This window comes from Thamnophis sirtalis, unplaced genomic scaffold, assembly GCF_051295495.1.
Source record: "Thamnophis sirtalis isolate CommonGarterSnake01/CBP01778 unplaced genomic scaffold, rThaSir2_p1.2 scaffold_4, whole genome shotgun sequence".
NCBI classification, from domain to species: domain Eukaryota; kingdom Metazoa; phylum Chordata; class Lepidosauria; order Squamata; family Natricidae; genus Thamnophis; species Thamnophis sirtalis.
Genome location: NW_028261384.1, coordinates 116,892,728 through 116,918,900, shown reverse-complemented (window position 1 = coordinate 116,918,900; position 26,173 = coordinate 116,892,728). Strand labels below are relative to the sequence as shown.

The 26,173-nt window shown below is 37.7% G+C and overlaps 1 protein-coding gene across 6 annotated transcripts in view; it reads left to right on the top strand.

The window, feature by feature from the left end:
- The first annotated feature begins 1,911 nt into the window (after positions 1 to 1,911).
- The window catches only part of PPP6R1 (protein phosphatase 6 regulatory subunit 1), a 58,874-nt gene continuing 34,612 nt past the window's right edge, over positions 1,912 to 26,173 (top strand). The window contains exons 1-6 of one of the 6 annotated variants that reach the window (XM_087713861.1): positions 1,912 to 2,038; positions 18,268 to 18,500; positions 22,873 to 23,059; positions 24,349 to 24,486; positions 25,385 to 25,450; positions 25,653 to 25,765. In XM_087713861.1, the coding sequence (XP_087569987.1) occupies positions 18,274 to 18,500; positions 22,873 to 23,059; positions 24,349 to 24,486; positions 25,385 to 25,450; positions 25,653 to 25,765 (731 nt within the window). In that variant the 5' untranslated portion in view covers positions 1,912 to 2,038; positions 18,268 to 18,273. Of the gene's footprint in view, positions 2,061 to 2,143; positions 2,339 to 13,101; positions 13,121 to 18,267; positions 18,501 to 22,872; positions 23,060 to 24,348; positions 24,487 to 25,384; positions 25,451 to 25,652; positions 25,766 to 26,173 lie in introns of those variants that run through there. The other 5 variants (XM_087713860.1, XM_087713863.1, XM_087713862.1 and 2 more) reach the window with 5 other exon arrangements.

The window sequence follows — 26,173 nt, the reverse complement described above, 5'->3', positions numbered from 1 at the left end:
AGAAGTCATAGATGATGCTCACATGGCCCTGGGATGCTGCAACCGGCATAAATACATGCCGTTGCAAACCTCCCAAATTTTTATCATGTGCCCATGGGTATGTTGCAACGGTTGTAAGTGTGAGGACCGCTCATAAGTCACTTTTTTCAGTGCTGCTGTAACTTCAAATATTTGTTAAATGAATGGTTCTAAGTCAAGGACTATCAACATGTTTTAAGAAAGGAGAATTCCACTAAGATAGGTTCTATTTACGGAACTTCCTTTTTTACTTTCTAGTCATTTTGTACTTAAAGGAACATTTTGAGCACAAAATATGACAACGGTTTAATAGCAGCAGTTTCAGTGGATCTTATGTTCAAAGTAAAGTTGTCAAAATGTGTGTATATGTAGGTCTCAGCCATGGTGTAACTTGTTGCGTTAGAGCAAGTTGTATAAACTCAGTTATTTTGGTTTTTGAACCAATGGCTTAATATAAAATAATAACTTGTTGTACAATTTGCAGGCCTTTAAATTAATAACATTTTTTTCCTTATTCAAACCATTCACCCTAACAAAAATACCATTTAGGAGGAGGGTTCCTATACTTAATCCATCAACTCCCAGCTGCCAGATTGTTGCAACACTATAGGGAGACACCCTCTAGTTATGATTGGGGCTCTATTATCCCAGGTGACCCACAAAACACTGACCTACTTCTCTTTGACAGTGAGATCCCCCAGATTCCTGAAATCACAGCTGGCTCAGCATCCTGGATGCAGTGTTATGCTCGGACCAACCACCACAGAATTGCTTACATTCATGACAGAGCTGTTAGCCTGGTGTAATCCCTGGTTAAGAAACATCCCCTGCTGTGTTAGCCTGGTGTAATCCCTGGTTAAGAAACATCCCCTGCTGTGTCTTCAACTGGGAGGAAAACAATTTGCAATATATTATCTTTTCAGTCATTTTGTTTTTAATGCACCAGGAACCTAGTTTAAATCAGTACTCATGAAAATCAGATTACTGGGATAGCTCTGGGCTGCATAAGGAAAATATTAGTGTGGAAGTTTTGCAGGCGAAATAAAATAAAATTTTAAAAAACACGGTTATGATGGGATCAGTATGTTTGTGAACTAGAAAGGTCCACGAAAACGCGTGTATAAATTGCGGTATGGACACGAAAATGGGCACAAGGCAAAAGAGCACGAAATGGCAGCGATACAGCAGCCCGTGTGATTGATAGTTGAAACCGCAATTGTAGAACACGCAGTGTCCGATGGGAGGTACGCATATTTTAGTAAAAAATTCAAGTTGGAAACATACGGAAGAGACCTTCATCCTGTAGTGGACGGCTAAAGACAACGACAAATGATGGTGATGATAAAATTTTATTTAGTTTGTCAAACATGTACGAGATAACAGGTGTAAGTATAGACATGGACATGAACACAGGAAATGGGCACGAATAAATGGGGTAATCTAAAGTATTTCAATGACTCGCCAATAAAACTTGCTTAAAAGAAATAGCAATAAGAATAAAGCCACTGAACGCACATGTGCCAACTTGGGAATCAAATTTAAATCAGATCAGGAAAAAAAAGATCGGGGGGGGTGAAACGCAGAACAAAATAACCCCCGATTCTCGTCCTGCGCATGCGCACTGTAGACGGCGCCTGCGCTGCTCGCGTTTTTTTCCCCCCTTCCCCCCACCTTGAAGCCAAATGGGAGGAGCCGGGGAAGCGAGTGCGAGCTTGTGCGGGGGCGGGGGGGGGCAAGTGAGGAATCAGTGAGAAGGGAAAGGAAGAGCGCGCGGAAGAGAAGGTAGAACAGCAGGAGCCAGCAAAGAAGGGCCGAGCGGAAGGAAAGGTGTAAGGGGCGGGGTTTATCCGGAGGAGGAAATGGCAAGCGGGCCGCTGGAGGCGCGCGCGGTGGCTTCTGGGATCGTGGCGGTGAAGGCAAGGGAAAGGGGTAAAAAAAAAAAAGCTGCGAGTGAGCGAGCTTCTTTCCCATTTCCTCCGCCAGCGAAGGAAAAGGGCAGGAAGGCAGGGGCTCGTGGCCGGTGAGCGCGGTGGACCTTGAGGGTGAGGAGAAGGGAAGGGGGAGAAGGACCGTGCCTAAGGGGGAGAGAGAGAGATAGAGAAGAGGGGGCCCTGTGGGAAAGGAAGCTGCCGCCATTTTAGAGAACCCTGTTGGAGACCCTCCCCCTCTTCTTGACCCCCTCAGTATCTTCCCCTCACAGACACACATATACACACACACGCACACACACCCCACCCCACGCTCCGTTTGTGCGCGTTGTCTTCCCTCTTCCCGCCTGTGAGGAGTCCTTGCTGGGCCCTCCTCCCTTCTCTCCCCTCAGGTAACAATCCGGCTTTCCTTTCGCTGCTCCCCCGCAAGCACCGCCATCCGTCTCCCTTTTCTATGCCTTTCCCCCACCCGCCAGGAAAGCGACGCTTCGTCCGCCGTGAAGGGGAACGGGGGGAGGGGGTCGTCAGGTTTTCGGGCCCCAGCATCGTAGCAGCCTTCTTTGATCTCTTAAAATTAAGTAGTACCGCTCCTTCACCCAGCTCATCCCCTCAGTCCATTGCCTCCGAAAGTTTTGGGGACGCAAGTCTCGAAAACTGTAAACTTGAATATATGCGCCTGCCCTGTCCTGTTGACAGAATCGAAATGGACTTGAGAGGAGGGGTAGGATTTACAAAACAGTGATTAATTAACACACCATTTAGGCATCCCTAAGAAAGCGATGCCTAAATGGTGTGCTTGTATCTATACTTAAATAAATGAAGCTTGCAACGAAGAGGAACAGATGTCAGAAAATTTTGAGCTCTCCATTTTTGTGTCTTTTGGTGAGAATGGCAACTTCTGAGTGGGTGGGATGATGGGTCTGATATGTATTTAAATAGCTGCACTATTTTGGGTTTCATTAGCTGAGAAAAAGTGTGCTTCTTTGAATTCAGTGCCCCAGCATGCACAGTTCACATTTTCATATGCATTTTTCTTCCAAATTCTTTCACCTTAATTCCTAATTAAAATGTTCACTGGGGACACATTGTAGATGTTACCCATGTTGTATAAAATAATTGATGCCTTCTGTACTCCTCAGAATCACTCACACAGCTTAGAGTTGTCACATGCCAGTGGAGAAAGAAACATCCACCTTTATTATATAACATGCTTTAACTACCTTTTGTACACACTAGAAAGGTTAAAGTATATTAATGGATAAAGTGAACTCTGATCAAACTGCACACATGATATTTGCTTGGTGACTCTGAATAATAGCAATCAGTAATTATGATATGTGGCTACTAACATGCTGTACTGTATTTGGTAAGTCGGGTAAATAGCAATTCTTCATCTTATTTGTGAATAGAAGCTGTCTGCGGTCTCTTTTAAGAGTTGGGCCTTTTCAATTAATATTAAAGATAATAAAAGTTTAAACATTTGTCCAAGTCTAGACAGCTTCAATGGGTGTTCCACTTTAGTTGAAATCTTTAAAGAAAATGTTCATATTTTAAGAATAACCAGACAGTATATTATTGATTTAATGTGTTTCCCTTTTTGATCTGTTTCAGCCTAACGGTAGGTGAACTTGTTTTGCTGTTTGGAAATTAAAAGATTAGATCAATTTTTGTCATTGTCTCCAAAAATGTAGTTTTACATTATGAAAATTAAAAAAAAATCATACATTCGGTATTTCATTTGGCAAATATTGAATCTTTTGATTTGTTAAGCCATATGCACTGTACACAAAAATAAAATGTAGACTTTTTAAAAAGTTATTGGCAAATGCCTATTTTTTTGTAAACTTTTAAGGAGGAATTCAGAAAAGCTGATATCTATTAGTATATGCATCTTAATTCATAGGGCATGTCACATTATGGATCTAATATTTTCTTAGTTTCTTTTCTGGCAATAAAATAATAAAACTAGAAAGTGATGATTCATGAAAGTAGGACTGTGGAAATGTATATTGACAAATATATTGACAAGGGCAATTTACAAATGATGTATAAACATGAATATAATTTCATGATATCAGGTACATGTTGAGACAAACTGCTGCAGCTAACTAAATGGTTATACAGTGCTTATATTTTTATGGTCCTAAACTAAACATTTGATTTCCTAATGCAAAGAGTTTGCTCTAAACTGAGAAATGAACCCCCAAAAAGGGGGAAAACTGATTTTCACCACAAGAACTTTAATCTTCAGAGCTAACTTGAAAGCAAATTGAGTTCATGCTTAGCTTGTTTGTAGAATTCACTAAAGATCCCTAGGTGCCTTGTATTTTGTTCTTTTTTCCTACTTTAAAACTGATAATGAGAGAATGTGCAATGTGTTTTACAGTACTTTGGCTGCTGTCCATTGGGGGCATTAAAATGTAGACAAACTGATCTGTGATGCAGCTCCTCCTTTCCATTGATCTGTCTGCTATTAACCAAAAGAAAGGGATCACAGCAATCTGCTGTGTCTTGTTTAAACTTTAAGAAAGTGTAAATCTTTCTTATCTGAAAGAGGGCCAAACAAAAGTAAGCCATAGAGATTATTATTATTCATAGTTTGTCCTATTTTAAAGATTCAAGCTGCTTTGGCAATCATAGTTAAATCTAGAAGATATACAGCTGCAGATTGCTTTGACAGTTTTGGCAAGAAGAGGCATAGATTTAACCCCACTGCTACAATCGGCACATAAGGAAGCAATTGAAATGGAAGACTTGACATTTCAACAAAGCTTTTCTCCTAATACTTTTTAACCAGACAGCCAGGTATTTCAATTCCTTACATGTTTTCTATAGAAGCATTGGTCTAAAGAATGAGTCATGCATTTGTTATACTTGCTGAGCAGAGAGAATATTATCTTTCTGCACATAAACTAGATATGAGGAATTTTACTATTGTAAATAACCTCAAAGGAAGTGTTTTACTGCTCTTTAATAAATTTATAGGTAGCTCCTGTGAAAGGGGATCCTCATTCATATTGCAAAGTTCAAGTGACTTTTCCATAACATATGGGGGGAAATTTATGACATTTTTTTAATGGAAGATTGAAAGGCTTTTCTCCCAGAGAAAATAGGATTAGCTAACTTGGTAAGAGAGCCTCAGTTTGACTGCATAGCATAGATTGCTTCAAGCTGAAATTACCACTTATCTTTGCCTTGCATTACTATGGGGGCTCAGATTCCTGGCTCTCTGTCTCTCTTTTTGGCCTTTGAAATTTAGAAAGTCTACAGTATAAATATAGACTTAGCTTTGCTTTCTTGGAAAAGGAATGCATTGCAGAAGTAGGTTACTAGCCGTAAAGTAGAGATCTGTGGCAGCAAAGGAAAGCAGAGCTTGAGAGATTAGCGGATTCATTTTGCTATTCAAAAACTTAAGTACTGTACTTTCCAGGTTAACAAGTGGTCTTGGGGGTGGGGGAATACCCCTTGTTCCAAATATAAGAAGTGAGTATTCAGGGCTAGACTAATGAAGAATAAATAAGGGTAGTTTTTTGAATAAGAGTAAGAGTTCTTAGTGTGTTACCACTAAGAGTAATGAAATTGATAAATGCGGATGAGAAATAGTTTTAGGGAATTATGCATATAACCGAAGAATCAATAAAGTCTGCCTTTCTTTAAATTGTAATTTGTTAAAAGGTAACAATTGATGTATGCAGTAACTTGGTGAACGCAAAGGCTTGTCAATAAATACTAGCCTGGTTGCTACTAGTGACTAATAGGAATGCACAAGTATTAGCTGACCTGTAGAAGTAAAGAAAGCCTGGCAATATTTTTCCCCAGGCAGAAGGAGAGAATGTGTGCTTTATAAGCTAATGCTTCCAACTAAGTGTGTTTAAGCTACGGTAACCAACATTACCTTCTCTCTTTCCTCCTTTGAAATTTCACTGTACATTTCTCCACTTTGGCCACAGAGGGCCAAATAATTTCCAGGCTTCCTGCTAATTTAAAAATGCAAATGGCAGCAGCTATGATAGTACAACACTCAAATTATCTCCATTCCTTTCTCTGGAGTTGGGATGCAGTCTGCTTGCTCATTATTTCCCAATGGCAAGTGGATTTTTTAAATAAAAAGTCTAGGAGCAAAGTTTCCCAACAAACAGTCTGGGAATTGTTTTGCAATTTGGAAGAAAATAAGTTTCCTCATGCAAGGTTGCCAGGGTCCCCAAAGTAGTTAATATAAATATATGTTGTAGACAAGTATAAATGTTTGTGGATTACGTATTTTGATCTCATTTCTAAAGCTCTTGAATTTTCCCTTGGAAAGGATCTACAGCTTACATTTTTTTATGCCTCATGCCATCATTTATTGTACTATGAGGCCCTCTAGGTATTGCCAACACCAATTTGTTTGAGAGAGTAAGATTCTTCCTCACATGTTAAATGCTTTTTTTTTGTTTAATATTCTGAAGTATAAGCTTCCTGTTAGAGAATTTGGCAAGTTTGTTGCTCTTTTTGAGAAGAAAATTGTGATCTTGGCCCTAGTACATCTTGGGCTATAATTCTCTGAGCACACTTGTAAATAATTTGAGTAAGAATATGACATGATGTGTGCCCACTTCATAGCTGGGCTGAAACAGATGGATTATGCTGGGGGCAGCATACTGGGTAAAAATAGAGCAGAAGCATGGTAGTATCTCACAAAGAGTTGAAAAGCAGCATTTGCACTAGGTCAGTAGAACTGCGTATATCTGCCGTAGATATTTGGTGTAGTTGTTAAATTCAACCTTTCAAACACACACATCTCATTTTTAGCAGTCTTCTCATTGGTTCTTCAATTCTTTTTTTGTTCTGAGAAATCGTTACTTGCGGCTGGGCAAGAGTTCCTGTTGAAAGGTTATATTTCTTTAGCTTTGTAACTACTCTGGTATTGATGTACTGCATGCATTGCTTGTTCTAGCCTTTTAGCATCCTGAGGTCAATGGTCTTCTTGATTTCTTTTAATGTTCCCACTACTTTAGTGTGGGTGTGAAATGTCTTGCGTGGTAAAGATAAAAAGCCTTGAAACCGAAATATAAAATTTTGTAATAGTTTAGGTGAGGAAGGGTGTATTAAATATAGCAATGGGGTGGTTAAGTTGCTGGCCTAGAAACCAGATGACTATGACTTCTAGGGCTCCCTTAGGCTTGAAGCCAAGCTGGGTGACTAGGTCAGTCATACTCTCAGCTCAACCCCACATCACAGTGTTATGGGGGGGAAATAGGAGTATTAGGTCCATTTACCACTTTGAGTTGACTGAAAGATTAACTAACTAAATAAGTAACTAACTAAATAATAGTTAAATCAGTATAAAATAAGATAATAATTGTGATGATATGAAAGAATGAGGATGTCTACAGGAGATACCGTATTTTTTTGGAGTATAAGACGCACCTTCCCCCCCAAAAAAAGACAGTGAAAATCTCGGTGTGTCTTATACACTGAGTACATCATTTTTGGCCTCCTGAAACCCTGCCCCACAAAAAGGGATGTGAAGAGGATTTGGGAGGCCTGCAAAGTGCTCCTGGCGACTGAGAAGGGCAAAAATGGACCTGTTTTTCACAAATACAGGGCTGTTTTTGTTCCCCCCCCCCAAGCTCCCGAAAGCACTCTGCAGGCCTCCCATACCCTATGCATACCCCATTTTTGCTAAAAATGGGCCCATTTTCCCCTCCCAAAACCCCCCAGGTGTCACATTTTTGCCCTTCCTGGCCCCCAGGAGCATTTTGCAGGCCTCTCAAATTCTCTGCATGCCCCTTTTTCATACAAAATAGGGCATGCAGAGGGCTTGGGAGCCCTGCAGAATGCTCTTGGGGGCCAGGGAGGGCAAAACCTTTTTGTTTTAAATTTGCCTCTTCAAAATCTTGGTGCGTCTTATACTCCAGTGTGTCTTATAGTCCGAAAAATACAGTAAGTATTCTTGTAGACAATTTGAGATGTTGGTCTTAGTAGGCATTGCAAAAGTTTAGCAATATATCTTGCCCAAATTCATATAGTTAATTTAATGCATCCCTGCTTTTTAACAAATCCCTTGAAGTCTTTCTAAATAAAGCAGATTAAAAAGCATTGCATTAAAAAATGACAGATCAGAGAAAGATGAAACAATAAACTATTTAATTAAGAGTTCATCATAGCCAATCAAGAGAAAGGAAATATTAAAAATGGATGGGCCTCACCTGATGCCCATAAGCTATCATAAGAGCCAGGTGAAAATGACTGGGAAAATAGTATCATAATTTGGATCCTACCAGTGAGAAGACTTCTGTTGTATTGGTGTAGATACTTGTTAATCCTATTAATAGACTAAATATGGTCTTTTCCATTCGCCTGCCTCTTGTTTTCACCAGAATGTTGGTCAATATTGACCATTATCTTTATAGCACCAGATTTAATTGACGACCCCATGATGAACCCCTCTTCTATTTTTTTTTAATTCATGGAGAAAATCCTGCTTCTGCTGCTGAAATATGACCAGGCCAACTCTGTGCAGAGTCAAGCATTGGTACATTTTATTGCACATAAGAAAACAAAGTTTTCTCTGTGCAGTTCCCAAGGGAATCATGTGGAAAACAAGGAAAGACCTTCAGCATCTGGAAGCACCATGAATTTAAAGCAGAGGCAACAGGTTTCCCACTCTTTTAATCATCCGGCAGGGAGTCATACATTGTAAAAGCCATAATTTCTCTACTTGTATGTGATCTCAGTTCTTTTTCAGTTCCCAGTATTCTGCCTGTTCTACTTTAGAGTTCTGCACACATCCTAGTTTTTCTCATACTGTTTAGAGATTTACGTATGACCAGTCATATAGTTCTTTAACTGTCGTGTTGCATGACTGATGCCTGCTCCAGAGTGTGGTAAATTTGAAACCAATACAAATTGCTTTCACTTTTACCTCATCTGAACTTTGGTGCCTGTTTTTATGACCATGCTGACAGGCCTTTGGGCCTGCTACTTACAAAGAGCTCATTAAGAGATTGTGACTCAGTGGCCAAGTTCCAGTGAAGTTGTGCAAGTGACCCTGACTGATCCTGCTAATAGAGAGGGAAGGGGATGGAGGATTATTTGGACATCACTGTATAGTTATGGGTGAATATTAGCAAAACTGTGAATTTTTTAATGGCATTCATATAAGCCATATGAACAAGATGTGTAAATCTGTTTTGGCTAAAATATAAATCAGTTTAAATATGAATAATTATATTTTTATCTACTTTAAAGTGTGTGTGTGTGTGTTTGTGTGTGTTGTATAGAGAAGGAAGAGGCAACTTGCCATCCAGATATTTCAAACTGCCCACATAATACCCAACTGCTGAACTGTAGGATGTTTATGGAGATTCTCAGTCATCCAGATCATGGTTTTCCAAAAGATGCTTATTTCAAAAGGCAACTGGACTTTCTTTGTTTTTCCTTAAAAATATTTCACTTCTCATCTAAGTAGTTTCTTCAGCTCTGGAGAACTGAAGAAGCTTCTTGGATGAGAAGCAAAACATCTTCAAGCAAAAACAAAGTCCAGTTGCCTTTTGGAAAAGCACCTTTTGGACTGCCGGTCAGGATGGTTGTGGTTTATAGGTATATTATCTCAGAGTATCTGGAGGTATTAGATTGCTTATTTTAGTGTTAAGTGTAGTTGTACACACACGTGCACACACATATGTATATGTATGTATCTTAAAACCATGATACCCATCATGCAATTTTGTGAGATACGATTTGTTTCTATTTTTTGTAAATAAAGTTTTGAAAAAAGAATTCATTAATTGATTTTCAGAAATCCTGGCTGTATTTAATTTAAAAAAGCAATATCTGGCTACTATAGTCTTTTGAAAAATGCTAAACTATTCAGCAACATCATGCCACACCTTAGACACTACTGCTTTGCTTTCTTTTTCAGAATGAAACATGTATATAGAGAATGACGTACAAAACTTAAGCTTGTACAAAAGCTCCTTTGCTTGCATTGTGTATCCATTTCTGATTGAGTTTTGTTGACTGATATTTAGAAGCTGTAGGATAGTATTTAAACTCCGTCTTGTGCAGAACAGCAAAATATAATATGCTTTTTAATGCTGAGTTATAATGATACAAGCTTCAATCTATAACTTGGCACATAATATACTAGTACATTTTAAACTGTCAGTTTGATTAAATGTATTTTGAAGATCAAATAATTACTATTGAGATTAGAATTCTAATCGAACACTGGGACAGTTTTATTGGCAACACTACAGTGTTTGATCAATTGTTTTATTTGCCTGCATTTATTTGTTGCATTGCTGGGCATATCACAAAACTGATTAGTTTAATATCGAATAAATTTGTATCAGTAGCATATAGATCTTCTCTCAAAATCTTGAGAGTTCAACACATTGTAGCAGACAAACCACTTATAGCTGAATGCAAGGATTGAACCCAAGGAAGTAAAGATTAAGGATTTGTGCTGTTCTCCAGAAACAGATATGTTACTAAAATTTTAAACTGGAGTCGTCTCTTGCCTTTTTCCCCCCTGTAATCATATGCAGGAGAATGACAGAAGCTCTCCATAATTCTTAAACTGCAGCTTTTATTATTTTTATCTGGTTTTTTAAAAATATTTTTTACTTAATTTTTTTAACTTCTTTGAAAAGAAGTTAAAGTTATAACCATAAGAAGTCCTTACAATAAAAAGAGTTGAACTGAGAAAAATATAAAAGTATAGACTTTTATATTAAGATACACGATTAATTATTTGTATTATCTGTACTGAACAGAGTTACCTTAACAGTTTAAAATTATTTATTGTTCTCGCTCTCTTCACCCCAACTCTGTCAATATCTTTCAAATATATTGAAAATTCCTTAGTGTGTTTCTCAAACTTGATAGTTATTAGATATACTGGCTTCAATTCCCAGAATCCTCAGCAATAGCTATATTGACTGGAGAGTTATAGGGTTTGAAGTCTACATATTAGGAAGATGCCAAAGTTGAGAAACAATAGTCTGACCTCTCAATTAACTGCATTCCTGTGCCTGACTGATGCAATGAAAGTTTTAATGATGTCAGTACTTCTGTACTATGTTGTTGCTTCAGGTAAATTCTAGCTGTTATCTTAAAATCTCGCAAAATAATAATTTGAGCCTGCCTAGTTCTTAAGATTTTTATAGAATTGTTTTGCCTCTCTTTATGAAATGAGATTAGTGGTTGTATCAGAGGAGTAATGATAAAACATTCTTTCCTATTTGCATAATGCCAGACTAGCTAGTTTCTATGGTTTTAATGAGTTTTAAATTTATACTGGCACTCTTGACTTTTTGCTTTGAAAGGGCATTTGACATTTGATGATCTTGTGGTTGTGGTTAAACATGAATTGTAACTTGTAAGCTACCAAAGAACTGCTGGGGTATAAAATATTTTAGATAACTACTGTTTTTTTTCATTGGCATTGATAAGGAAAGCTGAACATATTTTCAAATGATTAAGATACTAACTTTTCAATTGTTATCAGTCAGAACATCAAGATAATAAGATGGACAGGAATAGTTATTCGAATTTGTCTTAAATGTTGACTTTCCATATTTTCTAACTTGGACCATTTCTAGCATTTGTAAACATGAGTTCATACTTTATTTAAACAATTCTTCCTTAAATTAGTGCCCTTGTAGATTCCTGAAACGCCCCAAGTTGGTTTAGAATAATTCAGAGTAGATTTGTCATATTTTCTTTTAATTGTAAACTATATGCAGAGTTTTTTTTTATTTCTATGTAGACTCTCCATGGATAGAGGTTGTCTTTGTGAGATATATTTATTTTGAACCTTATTCATCAAAAAGTTTTTAAAAATCCCTTCTAGATGAGCTGAAGACCTGAAAACAATAGGTTTTTTACAAAATGATTTGTCATTGTTTTCTTTAGCATATGTTTTGACATTTCATTCCATTTCCTGATGGACTTCCATTTAAGTACTATTCAGATTCATCCTCCCCAAGTTAACTAAGAGCCACTTATCTACTGTGACATATTCTCCAATCTCATCAATGAGATTTAAAATCATATAATGCAAAAAAAATCATTTATTTATTAAATTTATTTGGCATTCTTCTCACTGTCAAGCAACTCTTTTAGATGGGTTTATTTTGCTTAGAAACTAAATATGAAGTTGGAAAATTAATTTGGCAATGTGTAAACGAATAATAAGCCATGCATATCATCTGCTATAGAATTGCATCTAGCTTGATTCACACTGAACCCTTTGAGACCATCATTAAAATATTGCTGTTTTCAGTGAGAAAATAGAGTTAGAATGCCATCATTTGAATTCATCAAATTCCTTATGACTATGCATTTACATAATTGAAGGAAAATGTGTTGATTATACTATATGAATGTTAATGGTGTATGTTAGTGGCACATTATTGTTGCTAAAGATTTTGTTTTTACTGTATTATAATGACTTTGCTAGTGGAAACTACTTTGGTGGAACAGAAGGAGCATTGGTTGCATTTATGGATGATCTCTGGAAGAACAAAATGTGGCTAGTGCATCCATTCTTGCTTTCCTTGACTTCTCAGTGCCTTTTGATACTACTGACCATGATATCCTTAGGGCAGTGGTTCTCAACCTTCCCAATGCTGTGACCTTTTAATATAGTTTCTTATGTTGTGGTGACCCCCAACCATAAAATTGGTGTCTCGGTTCCTAAGACCATTGAAAATATGTGTTTTCCGATGGTCTTAGGCGACCCCTGTGAAAGGGTCGTTCAACTCCCAAAGGGGTCCCAACCCACAGGTTGAGAACTGCTTTAGGGACATCTATGCGATTAGGGCTGGATGGCACAGTATGGTGCTGGATCAACTCTTCTCCAAGGCCAGCCCCAATTGGCGTTAGCAGGCAATGAGAGGCCACTCCTTTGTGGGGTGCCACAGCGCTTACTCTCTCTGCTCCTTTTAAATATCTACTTGAAACCACCGGGCAAGATCATCTGACACCATGGGATGAGATGACATCAACATGCTGATGATTCACAGTTTTACATCTCCATCCAGTGATCCAAGCAATGCTGGCTGTCTTTTCTCAGTGCCTGGTAGCTATAGGTGTCTGGATGGGACCCAACAAGCTTTAGCTGAATCCTGGCAAGACAGCAATTGTGAAGCTGTGGAGAAAAATCTGAGACCGAATCTGGATGGGTATGTCTTAGTTTAATGAAAAGAAGGACTAGGGGTGATATGATATTAGTATTTCAATATCTCAGGAATTGCCACAAAGAGGGAGTCAACTATTCTCCAAAGCATCTGAAGGCAGGAGAAGAAGCAATGGATGGAAACTAATGAAGGAGAGAAGCAACCTTAGAATTAAAGAGAAATTTTCTGACAGAACAATTAATCAGTGGAACAACTTGCCTCCACAAGTTGTGAAGAGATTGGACAACGATTTGTCTGAAATGATAGAGGGTTTGCTGCCTAAGCAGGGGGTTGAACTAGAAGACCTCCAAACTCCAAACTGTTATTCTCTTCCGTTCTGTATCTAATGGCTATATAAAAACGTTACATAATTTAAGAATATGATTGTTCAGACAATTTAAAATTTCCAAGTGTTTCTCTTTCTATTGAAGATCTAATGACTGCTGTTCCTTTGTTTTAGCACAGAGGTCTTCAAACTTTGCAACTTTAAGACTTGTGGACTTCAACTCCCAGAATTCTCCAGCCAGCTATGCCTATTGAAGTCTGCAAGTCTTAAAGTTGCCAAATTTGGGGATCTCTGCTTTAGCATTTTAGTCTTAGGATTCAGCTTGATCAATAAGAATAAACTGTTATGTCAAGAGATGGCAATCCAGTAAAATACAGTATTTCTGGAAGTACATAGTGAGGTAGTTTCAGTAGTAGAAGGTTTTCTGCTCCACTGTCCTTACGTTCCTAATCTTTGCTTGGGGTCCTCCTTGCTGTTGTTGTGGAGCAGGAAGAACCAAATACCAGCTTCCATCTGATGGTTTTCATGCCATTGCTAGTGCATTTGAAACAGCCAAGATTAAGGTGAGAGAGTCCCAACAACCAACAGCCTATACTTCTGATTGCTGGAGCTTTAATTAATCATAATGACCTTCATGCCTTGTTAAACAATGAAAGTGTTAATTGGATTACACATTGGTGGACCTTATTGGAAAGCTGGAACTATAAACACAGTTTGCTTATGTTTACTTTCATTATTTTGTTTCACTTTCATTAGCACATAGAAAAATTAGATAATATATTATGCCAACTTCTTCAAAGGATATTAACATTGTAGGAAATTATGTGATAGTATTAGCAGTGTTGGGGATAACTTTGAAAGCATACCAATTTAATAGTCCATTTATATCAGAGCTAATAATGTTAAACTCCACAGCTTTCTAGCAATCCAAGTGGGTTGAATAAAAGTGGGTTGTTAACCTTATAACAAAGGGTTCTGCACTATTGTGGTGCTTTTCCTGTTCTAAATATCTTTAAGGATTTAAATGCATAACATCTACTTTAATCTTTTGCTCTTCAACTCTGCAGTTGCTTCTAATCTCCTCCCTAGTGTCAGAAGAGATTTTATTTGCAAATCACTGGGGATTTTTCAAAACCATTTTGCAAATCATCAGGGATTTCTGAAAACCATTAAATCAATTTTTGCACAAAGATTTATTTTTAAACATTTGCTTTCATTTTCAAGTAAGCCTGTGATGAAGCGGGAATTAAAGAGAGCAAATCTCTTATTTGTTAAGTTACATGTGAGGCTTTCACGTAAGCAGCTTTGGCCTTAAATTAATGGAGCTTCTTTCCAGCTCCTCTGAGCAAGTATCATCAAATTTGACCTTTCAGAATTACTACATTTTCAGGACTGGAATGTTCTCTCTAATACAAGAGTTTGGGCTATTAATTTCAGAACTTCTCCTTGCGTTTCTGTTTTTAAAAACCATTTGTTTAGCTCCGTAGGGTTCTTGGTAGATGTATATGTTTTCTCTACTATCAAGCTAAGAAATGTAACAAATTGGAGAAAACCTGGTTTTTAGGAGCATGAGCCTGGTGCCTGGAATTCAATCTGGCATCAAGCAGCTTCAGTATCTCTCCCCCCCCCCCCCACACACACTCCTGCTATAATGGAATGCCTTGCCCCTCATGATCCAGATGGCGCATCTCTTGCAAACCAATCCAGCTTTTCGGTAGAAGTTTTGATAAAGAGCTTAGATGGAATTCCGACAACCAGGACTTGTTTTGTTTTGGGATGAAAATTTATTTATTTATTTAGAGAATTTATATGGCCACCCACTCACTTTCAATAACTCTAGGCAGCTTACAAAAAAATAAATACTCAATATAAACAGAGTAAAAGCAATTACACACTGACACACTAACAACAACAACAACAAGCAGTTGAACAAGCCACTTGATGAACTCCATCCCACTCTGGGTTCCCTAGGCCCATTGACAAAACCAGGTCTTAAAGGCCTTATAAAAGTGTGTTTATACTTCATGCTTTTTATTTGACTAAACCGCTGAATCTACATGAAGATAGCAGTGTAAATAACTATATGCTTAAGAAAATCAAGATGCCATGCTTTAAGTGTCCTAATTGGGAGCAGAATTTTGATCACTAAGCAATGTGGTCATTAAGCAAATTATCATGTGACCATATCCAATTTTAAAAGCATTTTCACTGCGGTCACTCAGCAAATCACTGTGTTTGTTAAACGAATTATGAAGTTGTTAAACAAATCACACAGTTGTTAAGCGAATCCAGCTTCCCAATTGAATTTGCTTGTCGGAGGTAACTGGAAAGGACGCAAACTGTAATTCCATGACTATAAGTTGCCGCAACCGTAATAAAAGCGATCAAGGACAGATTTTTCCAATGGTAACTTTGAACCATTGTTAAATGTATACTTACAAGTTAAGGACTACCTGTATGTAAGATAGCTACATTGCCTTGCAAAACTATTTCTGCTGTAATCTGTAAAACTTTCATTAATGCCTGGATAATTTTTTTTATTTGTATGTCAGCCATTTGCTTAGCTTGTATGTTTATTTTAAGTTAAAGCATTTTTAAAAAAAAAGCAAAGAGAAAAACCTTCTGTGGCTGTGGAAATTCCTAAGCTTAGGCCCTGTAAAATAAAGCATACCATCTCACCAATCCTGTCTTTACTTTTTCCTCCCTTCTTTCTCATTTCCTGCCCTTCTGTGTTGGTAGTTTCTGAAAACTGCTCTGCTGTATTGCACAAGTCTTGTATAGAGGTTGCCTGGATACTCGATGAAAACTTCTGGCCTTTGCAGTTGTGGTGGCAACAGAGTTGAAAAGGGAAGCGGGCGTCACCAAGTTACTGTTTGTTTTTCTCTAGGTTTCTTTCCCTCTCTTCCCCACCTCAGCAGTACAGAGAACCTTTGCCATTTTGAATTACAGTTGTAGCTAGGGAACCTTGCAAGCATAAATGTGATCTATCTAGCTCACCAACGTTTATCCAATGCAGGGGAGCAGGGATGGAGAAGAGAGAGAACTATGCCTTATAGGCAAATTCAGTTGTACTGTTGTTCTGCCACATTTATTCTCCACTTCTTGATTAAGCTTGCAATTTGTAATGTGACTGAGGACTTGGTTTTGTCATAAAGATGGTTTGAGAAGAAGGGAGGAAAGTTGCCCAATCTGCTGCTCTCTAACTTCTCTGTCATGATGGATTGCAGTAATTCTTCAGATAGAGTGACATGTCAAAAACCTCTCAGTCCTGAGGCAAATAATTCTTTCAACAACACTAGCTAGGGTCTGAGTAGATTGACCAGCTCCTGGCAACTTCAAGAATGAACTGGTTTCCTAGTGTGATTTGGGAATAGTAGCTCTCATCACTGCTGCATGATTTATATGCCCTTGCTTGTGGCTTTAAATATAAACAACTTTGCTTATTTCAAGGCCCATGTGAAATTGCTACACCAGTCTATATATCTTCACATATGAACCATGCAGTTCCACCTACCTTCAATACTAGAACCTCTAGATCAGTGGTTCTCAATCTGTGGGTCGGGACCCCTTTGGGGGTCGAATGACCCTTTCACAGGGGTCGCCTAAGACCATTGGAAAACACATTTTCAAAAAAATACGGAAAACATAAAATAATTTTATGGTTGGGGGTCACCACAACATGAGGAACTGTAGTAAATAGTCGTGACATTAGGAAAGTTGAGACCCACTGGTCTAGATTCTCTTGTGGAAAGATACCAAATAAACAGTACCCTAAATAAGAATCAAACTACATCAATTGCAAGAGGTACATGGTTGTATAAATTCCAGTGTATTTTGTGTATTAAATTCTGATAAGGACCTGATGGTTTAGAACACATTGGAATTTTTGCTCCTGGAATCAATGCATTCCCTATAATCTCCTTAGGACAGTTATTTTGTTGAGGTTAAGAAGGTTATATTGGGATACATTTTGCAGCATTGAACTAAGTTGGACAACTCAGTTATGGAATAATTGCTGCAAATAACCAATTAATGTGTACAAGTAGCCTCCCCTAGAATGATCAATCTCAATAAAGTAATTTCATATTGATTGGAAACTTATATGCAAATTTCTGATAACAGTTTTCTAGGCCAGTTTTACCTAATTTTACTAACATCCTTGTTAAAATATTTAGATTACAACTCTCCAAAAGCTCGTCTTTACTTACATACATCCTGTTGATCCTCCACCTACAGTAGCTTAGTTTTAGTCTGTTGGAATGTTTTCATTACTTGATAGGGTTGACTGCCTTCTTGTGTAACTGGTGAGATTCCTTTTGCCATTTAAGATTGGTCTTTTTGTTTCATGTGTGGATTATATTAGTATTTAATCAAACATGGGTTTGATGCTACTTTGTTAGGGTCTACTAAGTTTGTGAAACTCATAATTCCTAAAATTCTTACTATGTACCTTTACACCATCACTGTATAGTTCTGGATATGCTAACCATTTGTTTCATGTCTTAATTTTTCCTAATTAATCTTAAACCCACCCCCACCCCCAATAGCAAGCTCATAATCCCACAATATTACTTAGTATTTTCAGCTGTGACCTTTTGTTCTTTCTCTTAAGTCTGGGTCCATAATATAGTTTTTAAACAGAAGAAACTTTGTGCTTGGCCCTTTGTACAAATACTCTTTGTACAAATACTCTTTGCCGAAATAGCTGTTGTACAATTTTATGTGGAAAGACTTGTTTAGCATGGATGAATATGTACATGGATAGAAATGCACGTAATTATAATTGAATAATTATAACGTATATATACATCTATCTACTCTTCTCCTTTTAGTGACTGAGCTTTTGTTCTTTTCCTACTTTCTTTAGGAAGCCATGTTCTGGAAGTTTGATCTCCACACAACTTCTCATATTGACACACTTTTGGAGCGTGGGAATGTGACCCTTTTTGAACTTTTGGACGAGGAAGATGTATTGCAGGAATGCAAGGTGGTCAACCGAAAACTTGTAGACTTCCTGGTACAGCCAGAACATATGGAAGCTCTAGTCACCTGTGTGACTGAGGAGCCCCCTGGAGATGTGGATGAAAGAGTGCGCTACAAGTAAGTAGACCTTCAAATCTCAAGGAGATGTAATCTTCAAAATGTCCAGAACCAGGGAGATTTATGTGTCAGATTCATCTTTTCCAATTCTGTTGTGGATAATCATATTTTTGCATCCTTTCCCCACAAATACTTAGCTAATGGGCACAAAGGGGGAGGGAGGTAGCATGTTTAACTGGAGTATTATTCTAAGAGCTGTCTGTAAAAATGGGGCTGTTCTAAGCACCAGCTGTTCTGGTTTTCATCTCCACATCATCATGCAGGAAGATATAAAAGGAGCATAAATGGGTAGGGATGGATATATATTTTATCTTCCTGTCCATAGCAGTTTTGATCTCAATGATACTATACTAGACTCCTCCCTGGCTCACCTGTAACATGCCATGAAGTGGGCAGTGAAGTGGTGGCTGGAAAAACAGAATAAATTTCTATTGAACTAATTGAATTACCTGCAATCATGTGCTACTAGCATATGGAGATAGGTCAGTTGGCTGCAGGGGCAGATGATTCATTCAGCTGTAATTTGTGAACAAAACCAGTGTGGAAAATAAAGGTCAGTGGTCAAACCTTCTATTTAACCATGTTCTGTGTGTAAAATGAGGGAATGCTAGGTGCAATAACATAAAACAAAACCAATGGCGCTTTTGAATATACAGAATGAGGGTAATGTAACAGCAATCTGGAAAACATAATTTGAAGTTAAATTAAATGGGGGGGGAAAGATCCCAGATGCCATAGAAAGAGTGCTTACTGAATCACAAACTCAGTAATCCTAGTAAAAGTTCAGTATACAGAATAACAAGATAATTCTAGAAATGATGGATGGTTGCCTGGGGTGTGTAAGATCTCCATCAACCTTTCCACCCATGGTTATTCTAACCATGCCTTGAATGAGTAAGCACTAAAAAAGCACACCAGCAGAAAATAGACACAGATCCTTAATTTTACAGCAAAATTATATACAAATCTTATGTTTATTATATACTCTGACTTTTCATGACAGAGTCTTTCAAAATCAGGTGGCATACAAGTTTAATATATTATGATTGGTTCCACAGTCAGCCTGGATATTTAGATTGGATTTGGTAATTTTATCCACCTATTAATTATTGCATAGACCAAAATATAAAGCCACAGTTGCCAGTTCTTTAATTGGTGTTGGCTTTCACATGCATTAAGTTTTTTCCCCCAAGATCCTAGGATGTTGTAATGTATTGGCATATGTGCAGCCTTTTGTAATTGACACATGGAATTTTTGTCAACACTCAGAGTTTTAAAATATCATTCAAGATTTCTTGGTATGGCATCCATTATTATTATGAATGATTGCACAGATGTTTAGACTAAATTTGGTATTTTTATTCACCTATTGAGTCCTTTCCAAGGACCTTAAATAGACAGGCGTTGTGGTTTTAATTCTAACGATATCGTCACAGGATGTAGGCAGTTCCAAGTAAAGCTGCCTTTTGCAATTGGCCGATGATGATTTGTCAATGCTGATGGTGTGCAAGTGCTGCTCCAGTTATTCTGGAATTGCACCCAAGGCAATTATTACAACCTATTACTGTTGATGCTATTTTTGCTTTCTTTTGCCACAGTCTTTCTACTTCTATTTTGTATTTTGTTATTTTCTTTAGTTCTTTCTCTTCCCTTTCGCTTTCTCTAGATACTGCTTTGTTCACTATCCAGATTTTTGTGTGTTATTTATCAACAATTATTAAGTCTGGGATGTTATGTGGCAGGCACTTATCTGTTCTGTTCTATCTAAACAGAACAGTTTAGTTTCTTTATTTTCTATTACTTTGTCTATTTTGTGTTTCCCACCAATTCTTGCTTGCAGACAAATGGTATTTCTTTCAAATATTCCAGTGCACCATTGTTGCTCCTTGTCCTACTGTTGTTTTTGGTCAGACTGAATGATCTTGCAGCAGCTAATCAGGTGGTTGGTCCACTGTTTCTTCAGCTTCTTTGTAAAGGTGGCATTTGCTTCCTGTTGCGGTCTTCTCAATTCTGACTTTGGTAGTTTTCAGTTTATAACCACAATTGAGCCCAAAATTTCTGTTGCTAAGTAAGAGTGAGTTTTGTTCCAATTTACAACTTTTCTTGCAACAGTTGTTAAGTGAATCGCTGCAGTTGTTAAATTAGTAACACGGTTGTTAAGTAAATCTGGCTTCCCCATTGACTTTGCTTGTCAGAAGGTCACAAAAGGTTATCACATGATCCTGGGGACATTGCAACCGTCATGAACATGAGTTGGTAGCCAAGTATCTGAATTGTGATCATGCGTCCATGTGAATGCTGCAACAGTTCATAAGCATGAAAAACGATCATGTTACTTTTTTTAAAATACCATTGTAACTTCACACAGTCATTAAAAGAACTCTTGTAGGTCGAGGACAACCTGTGCATTTCTTAAGGCTTCGTCTTGCGCAGCCAGAATTAGGCCCTTTGTCTCCTCTTTGCTGCTTTTAGGCATTGTCAAGTCCGGTTCTTATTTGCTTTGCCTACTTTTTTTTTTTTTTTTTGTACTGGCCATGTAATAATTTTCCTTGCCATGTCTCAATTCTACAGGTTGTGCTCGACTTACAACAGTTCATTTAGTGACCACTTAAAGTTACAATGGCACTGAAAATGTGACTTATGACTGTTTCTAACACTTATGACCATTTTGCAGCATCCTGATGGTCACGTGATCAAAATTCGGATGCTTGGCAACTGACTCACATTTGTAACGGATGCGGTGTCCTAAAGTCATGCAATCCACTTTTGTGACCTAACAAGCAAAGTGAATGTTGAAACAATATTTACTTAACAGCTGTATTACTAACTTAACAACTGCCGTGATTCACTTAACAACTGTGGCAAGAAAGGTCACAAAATGGGGCAAAACTCACTTAACAAATTTCTCACTTAGTAACATAAGTTTTGGGCTCCATTGTAGCTATCAGCTGAGGACTACTTGTATATTTATTGGATTTTTTTATTGTTGTTGGTCACACACTCAGCCAGATGGTCAGGCTGAATTTGGCATTTTTATCTACTTATCAAGTTCATCCAAAGGACCTGGGATAGGCAGATGTGGATTTTTGATGGGGTTAAATATATTGTTCATAAGCTGTTCTGAGTAAAACTGCCTTTTGTAATTGACTGATGGTGATTTTGTCAATGCCAATAATGTTACAATGGTACACCCAAAGTGCCTATTATTTATTGGTACTACTTTTGCTTTCTTTTGCCACAGTCATTCTATTTCTATTTGCAAGTTTTATTTTGCTGTCTTCAGGTACTACCGTGTCCCTTATCCAGACTTTTTTGTCTTTCTCATTGATAGTTGTTAAGTATGGGATGTTATGTGGCAGATGACTATCAGTTTGAATTCTAAAATCCCAGGACAATTTAGGTTTTTTTATTGTTTTTCTTATATATGCAGCAGTTCTTTAGCTGCTGTTGTCATTCATATGCATCAAGTTCTTCTGAAGAACCTAGGATGTTATAATCTATCAGTTTTAGTATAAGTGCAAATCCAAACAGCACAGCTTTTACAATTAACAGATGGAAATTTTGTCAATGTGCAGATCTTCTAAGTGCCATCCAAGATTTTTTGGTATGGCAGTCAGTGTTCCAGCAACAAGTGTCTTCATGGTGAGATGAGCAGCAATTAAAATTTATAAATAAATAAACAAGTAATGTTTATTGATTGGATGGTGCCATAATCTTTCAGGTTTGATTTTCAGATTTTGATACTTTGTGAACTTCTCAATTTTTTGTTTTCTTTATCTCCTGGTATTGTCACATCAATTATCTATCCTTTCCCCCCACCCAACCATTGTGTCAATTTGCATTTTTAAATCCCACAATACAGTATATTAACCTACTCCTTTACGACTACCTTTTCAACCATACGTTCCCATCATTTTTTTTATTACTGGCACATGATAATTATTACAGATGATAATTGTATAATTTTTATTAATTTATTATCACACATGGTTGTTATTCAAAGCTTCAAAGTAATTTCTTACTATAATTTTATATTAACTATCACTGGAATTCAAAGAAAAGTGGTGATACTTGTATTGGGTAATTGATGAATATATGGTGCTCTGGAAATATCCTACTGCTACCCTTTAATAGATTTGCAATAAACTGAAAAGATTAAGGAAATACCAATATAGTATGGAGTCTATCTCAGAGAAGAATGTAAATTAGAAACACAGAATATCAGTTTCTGAATAGATTATGTTAATATTTTACTGTGCAGTTCATTTGTCATCTTCGTCAACTTCAATCAGTAGTCAAACTTAGGAGAGATACCATTTTTGTGCAGCAGGGTTTGGTCTACATCTGCTTTTAAAAACCTCCCCTTTTTTAGATATCCAAGTGTTTCTTGTGAGATCTTGACATCCGACGTCACACAGATAAATGATGCACTGGGTGAGGATGAATCTCTTCTGCGACGTCTCTATGGCTTCCTTCAGACTGGTGGAATCCTCAACCCTCTGTTGGCCAGCTTCTTCAGCAAGGTTATGGGTATTCTTATCAACCGTAAGACTGATCAGGTAATGTCTTAAAGGCCTTCTGGACCACTAAATAAAGAAATGCAACTTAATCGTGATTGCTAGCTCCCTTCATCACTAATCATATGAAGTTTGTTTCTAGTTTGTTCATTCATACACACAAAAGGCAAAGACTCCATTGAAGTAGTATCTCATGGTGCCTTCATGGATGTGTTCACCTAGCTTTCTTGACACAGTATGGAAGCAGTTTGTTATTGTCTTCTTTCAGGATACACTTTTAACTTCTTGGGCTGTTTGAGTTCTTCCTGTGTTCTCCTTTAAAATACTAGCCAGGTTATAATGGATTAACTTTTCAAGTTCATTGAAGGTCAATTAGAGGCAGCTACCTAGCCAAGCTGGTATAGCAATAGCAGACTTATATACTGCTTTACAATTCTTTATAGCCTTCTCTAAGTGGTTTACAGAGTCAGCATATTGCCCCCAACAATTTGGATCCTCATTTTCCCACCTCAGAAGGATGGAAAGCTCGGTCAACCTTGATCCTGGTGAGATTTGAACTGCCATATTGCAGTCAGTCAGCAGGAGTAGTCTGCAGTACTGCACTCTAACCACTGTGCCACCCTGGCTCACAATGTCACAGAGAGCTTTGAAAATAACTTGTAGAAGACTTAGAATATAGCGTGTCATGAATTTATTGAACCAATTATTTAGTGGATCTTCGTACGTGTAAATATAGCTCCTATATGAAAAGCTAACATCCTAAAACATTAATTATCATGTAAAAATAATATAATATATTTTAGTAACAAATATTTTTTATTGAGAATAATTATTGGATTATTATCAAATCACCAAGTTTCTTAAAGCATATGATTGGCTAATTTGTGAAACAAGGTAATATTTCAAAATGGAGATTCTCTGTAATCTCCTATGGTATTTGTGTTATCCTGCCCATCCCTTAAGGAAGTAGATCCCATTTATCTTTATAACATTTCTGTATGCTAATGAGTCACAGCAGTGACTCATTTGAACTTCATGATTGAGTAGGAATTTGAACCTGGGGATACCTAATCACAGTTACCATTATACTGCCCAAGGATTATAAAAATGTGAACTTCATGATTAGGCTGATATGCGGCATGGCCTGTTCCTGTGCAGGATTGTTAACAAATCAACTAAAGACTCGGCTATATGTAATACATATTTTCTTTCCCTGATGGGGGAATTGACTATTCCACTCCCATATTGAGGATAGACATTTGTACAGCCATTTGTTTCCAGCGTTGCTTTTCCCCTTTTCCCTCAACCCTAATTTGTTTGTTTTTTTCCAGATAGTTGCCTTCTTGCGTAAGAAGGATGACTTTGTCAACCTGCTGCTACATCACATTGGTACCTCAGCCATCATGGACCTCCTGCTGCGACTCCTAACCTGTGTGGAGCAATCACAGCTCAGACAAGATGTATTCAATGTAAGGATCCAGCTGTAGGCATTCTTGAAGAGCAAGCAATATAGTTTTCTATATCACCTTTGTTATTTTGGTCAGTTTGTCTAGAATGTGATAACCAGTTATGAAATGGTATTAACAATAGCAATAGCAGTTAGACTTATATACCGCTTCATAGGGCTTTCAGCCCTCTCTAAGCGGTTTACAGAGTCAGCATATCGCCCCCACTGTCTGGGTCCTCATTTCACCAACCTCGGAAGGATGGAAGGCTGAGTCAACCTTGAGCCGGTGAGATTAGAGCCGCTGAACTGCAGATAACAGTCAGCTGAAGTGGTCTGCAGTACTGCACCCTAACCACTGCGCCACCTCGGCTCATATTGTTTCCTTTTTCCTCGTATTGTTTCCTTTTTCTGTGGAGGTAAATAATTAAATAAAAGATCTGGTGTGTTAGTCAATCCAAACCATATTATAACTCTGTCATGCCCTATTTTTCTTTCTTATGAGCAATAGCCATTTAAAAGGCTTAAATGGATTATTATAGGTATCACAGTGTTCTGTTGCATCTTTGCCAAGTAAGAACCATTTCCTGCCCATCAAAGATTAGGGATAAAGGCTTTAAAGTCAGTGAATACTTTTTAACCTATTTATCTAGAATAACCACCACTTGAATCTTTTGAAATCTTGATAATTATTTTTTACAACTATATTCCATTTCTTTTTACCCTTTTCCCTGCTCAAATTTTATTATGAAGCTTTTTTTATTGTTACACCAGTAAACATAGCTCAATGGTAGAATTTTGGGGAAAGGGTGAAGCATCATTGGAATTACATTTGTCCCTGAATAAGTTTCAATGTATAAGTGGACTAGAACTGAGGACATCTTTCTTTACTCTTACCATTCTTTTGTTTTCATCATCCCAAGTGGCTTAATGAGGAGAAAATTGTGCAGAGGCTCATTGGGATGATTCACCCTTCAAAAGATGACAATGTAAGTAGCAATTACAACTATAGAAATACTTGTTTGTATATAAATTGTGTGGAGTGTTCATCCCACCATTGAATTGTTTTCTACTGGCCGATAACAGTAGAGGAAAACTGAAACAAGCAATTGCTTCACTCTAGTTCTGGTATATTGAGGAGCTGTTCCAGATCTTTATGAGGCTTCTTTTTTTCTTGTCCCCTCTTCCCAGCAACATTCCAATGCTTCACAGTCTTTGTGTGACATTATCCGGCTGAGCCGTGAACAGATGATCCAAATCCAGGATAGTCCTGAGCCGGACCAGTTACTGGCCACGCTTGAGAAGTGAGTGCTAAGCACCGGCAGCAGGGAACAAAAGAGGCACCATTGCCCTTAGGTTAGAAATAAGTGTCACTCACTAACGCTGCAATGAATTTGAAAGAAGGAATGCCTGTTTATCAAGATTCACCTCATTTTTAATATGACTGCTATCTATACTTCTTGTGACCTTTAATTGAGTGAAATGGTGCATCATAGGACAACAGCTTTTATAACGTAAAGAGTATTTCCAAAATCCTAAATCCTGACACTCAAGGGAATGTAATTTGGGAAAGTTGTGGCTGTTTCAGGACTGCTGTGCTGCTGCTGAGGTCATATGATCTTCATTTTTAACATTTTGTGTCAGTTTCCCAGCCAATCTCCCAATCCCTTGTTCCTTCCCCCACCCAGCAGCAGTCATTTACCTGCGTGGTG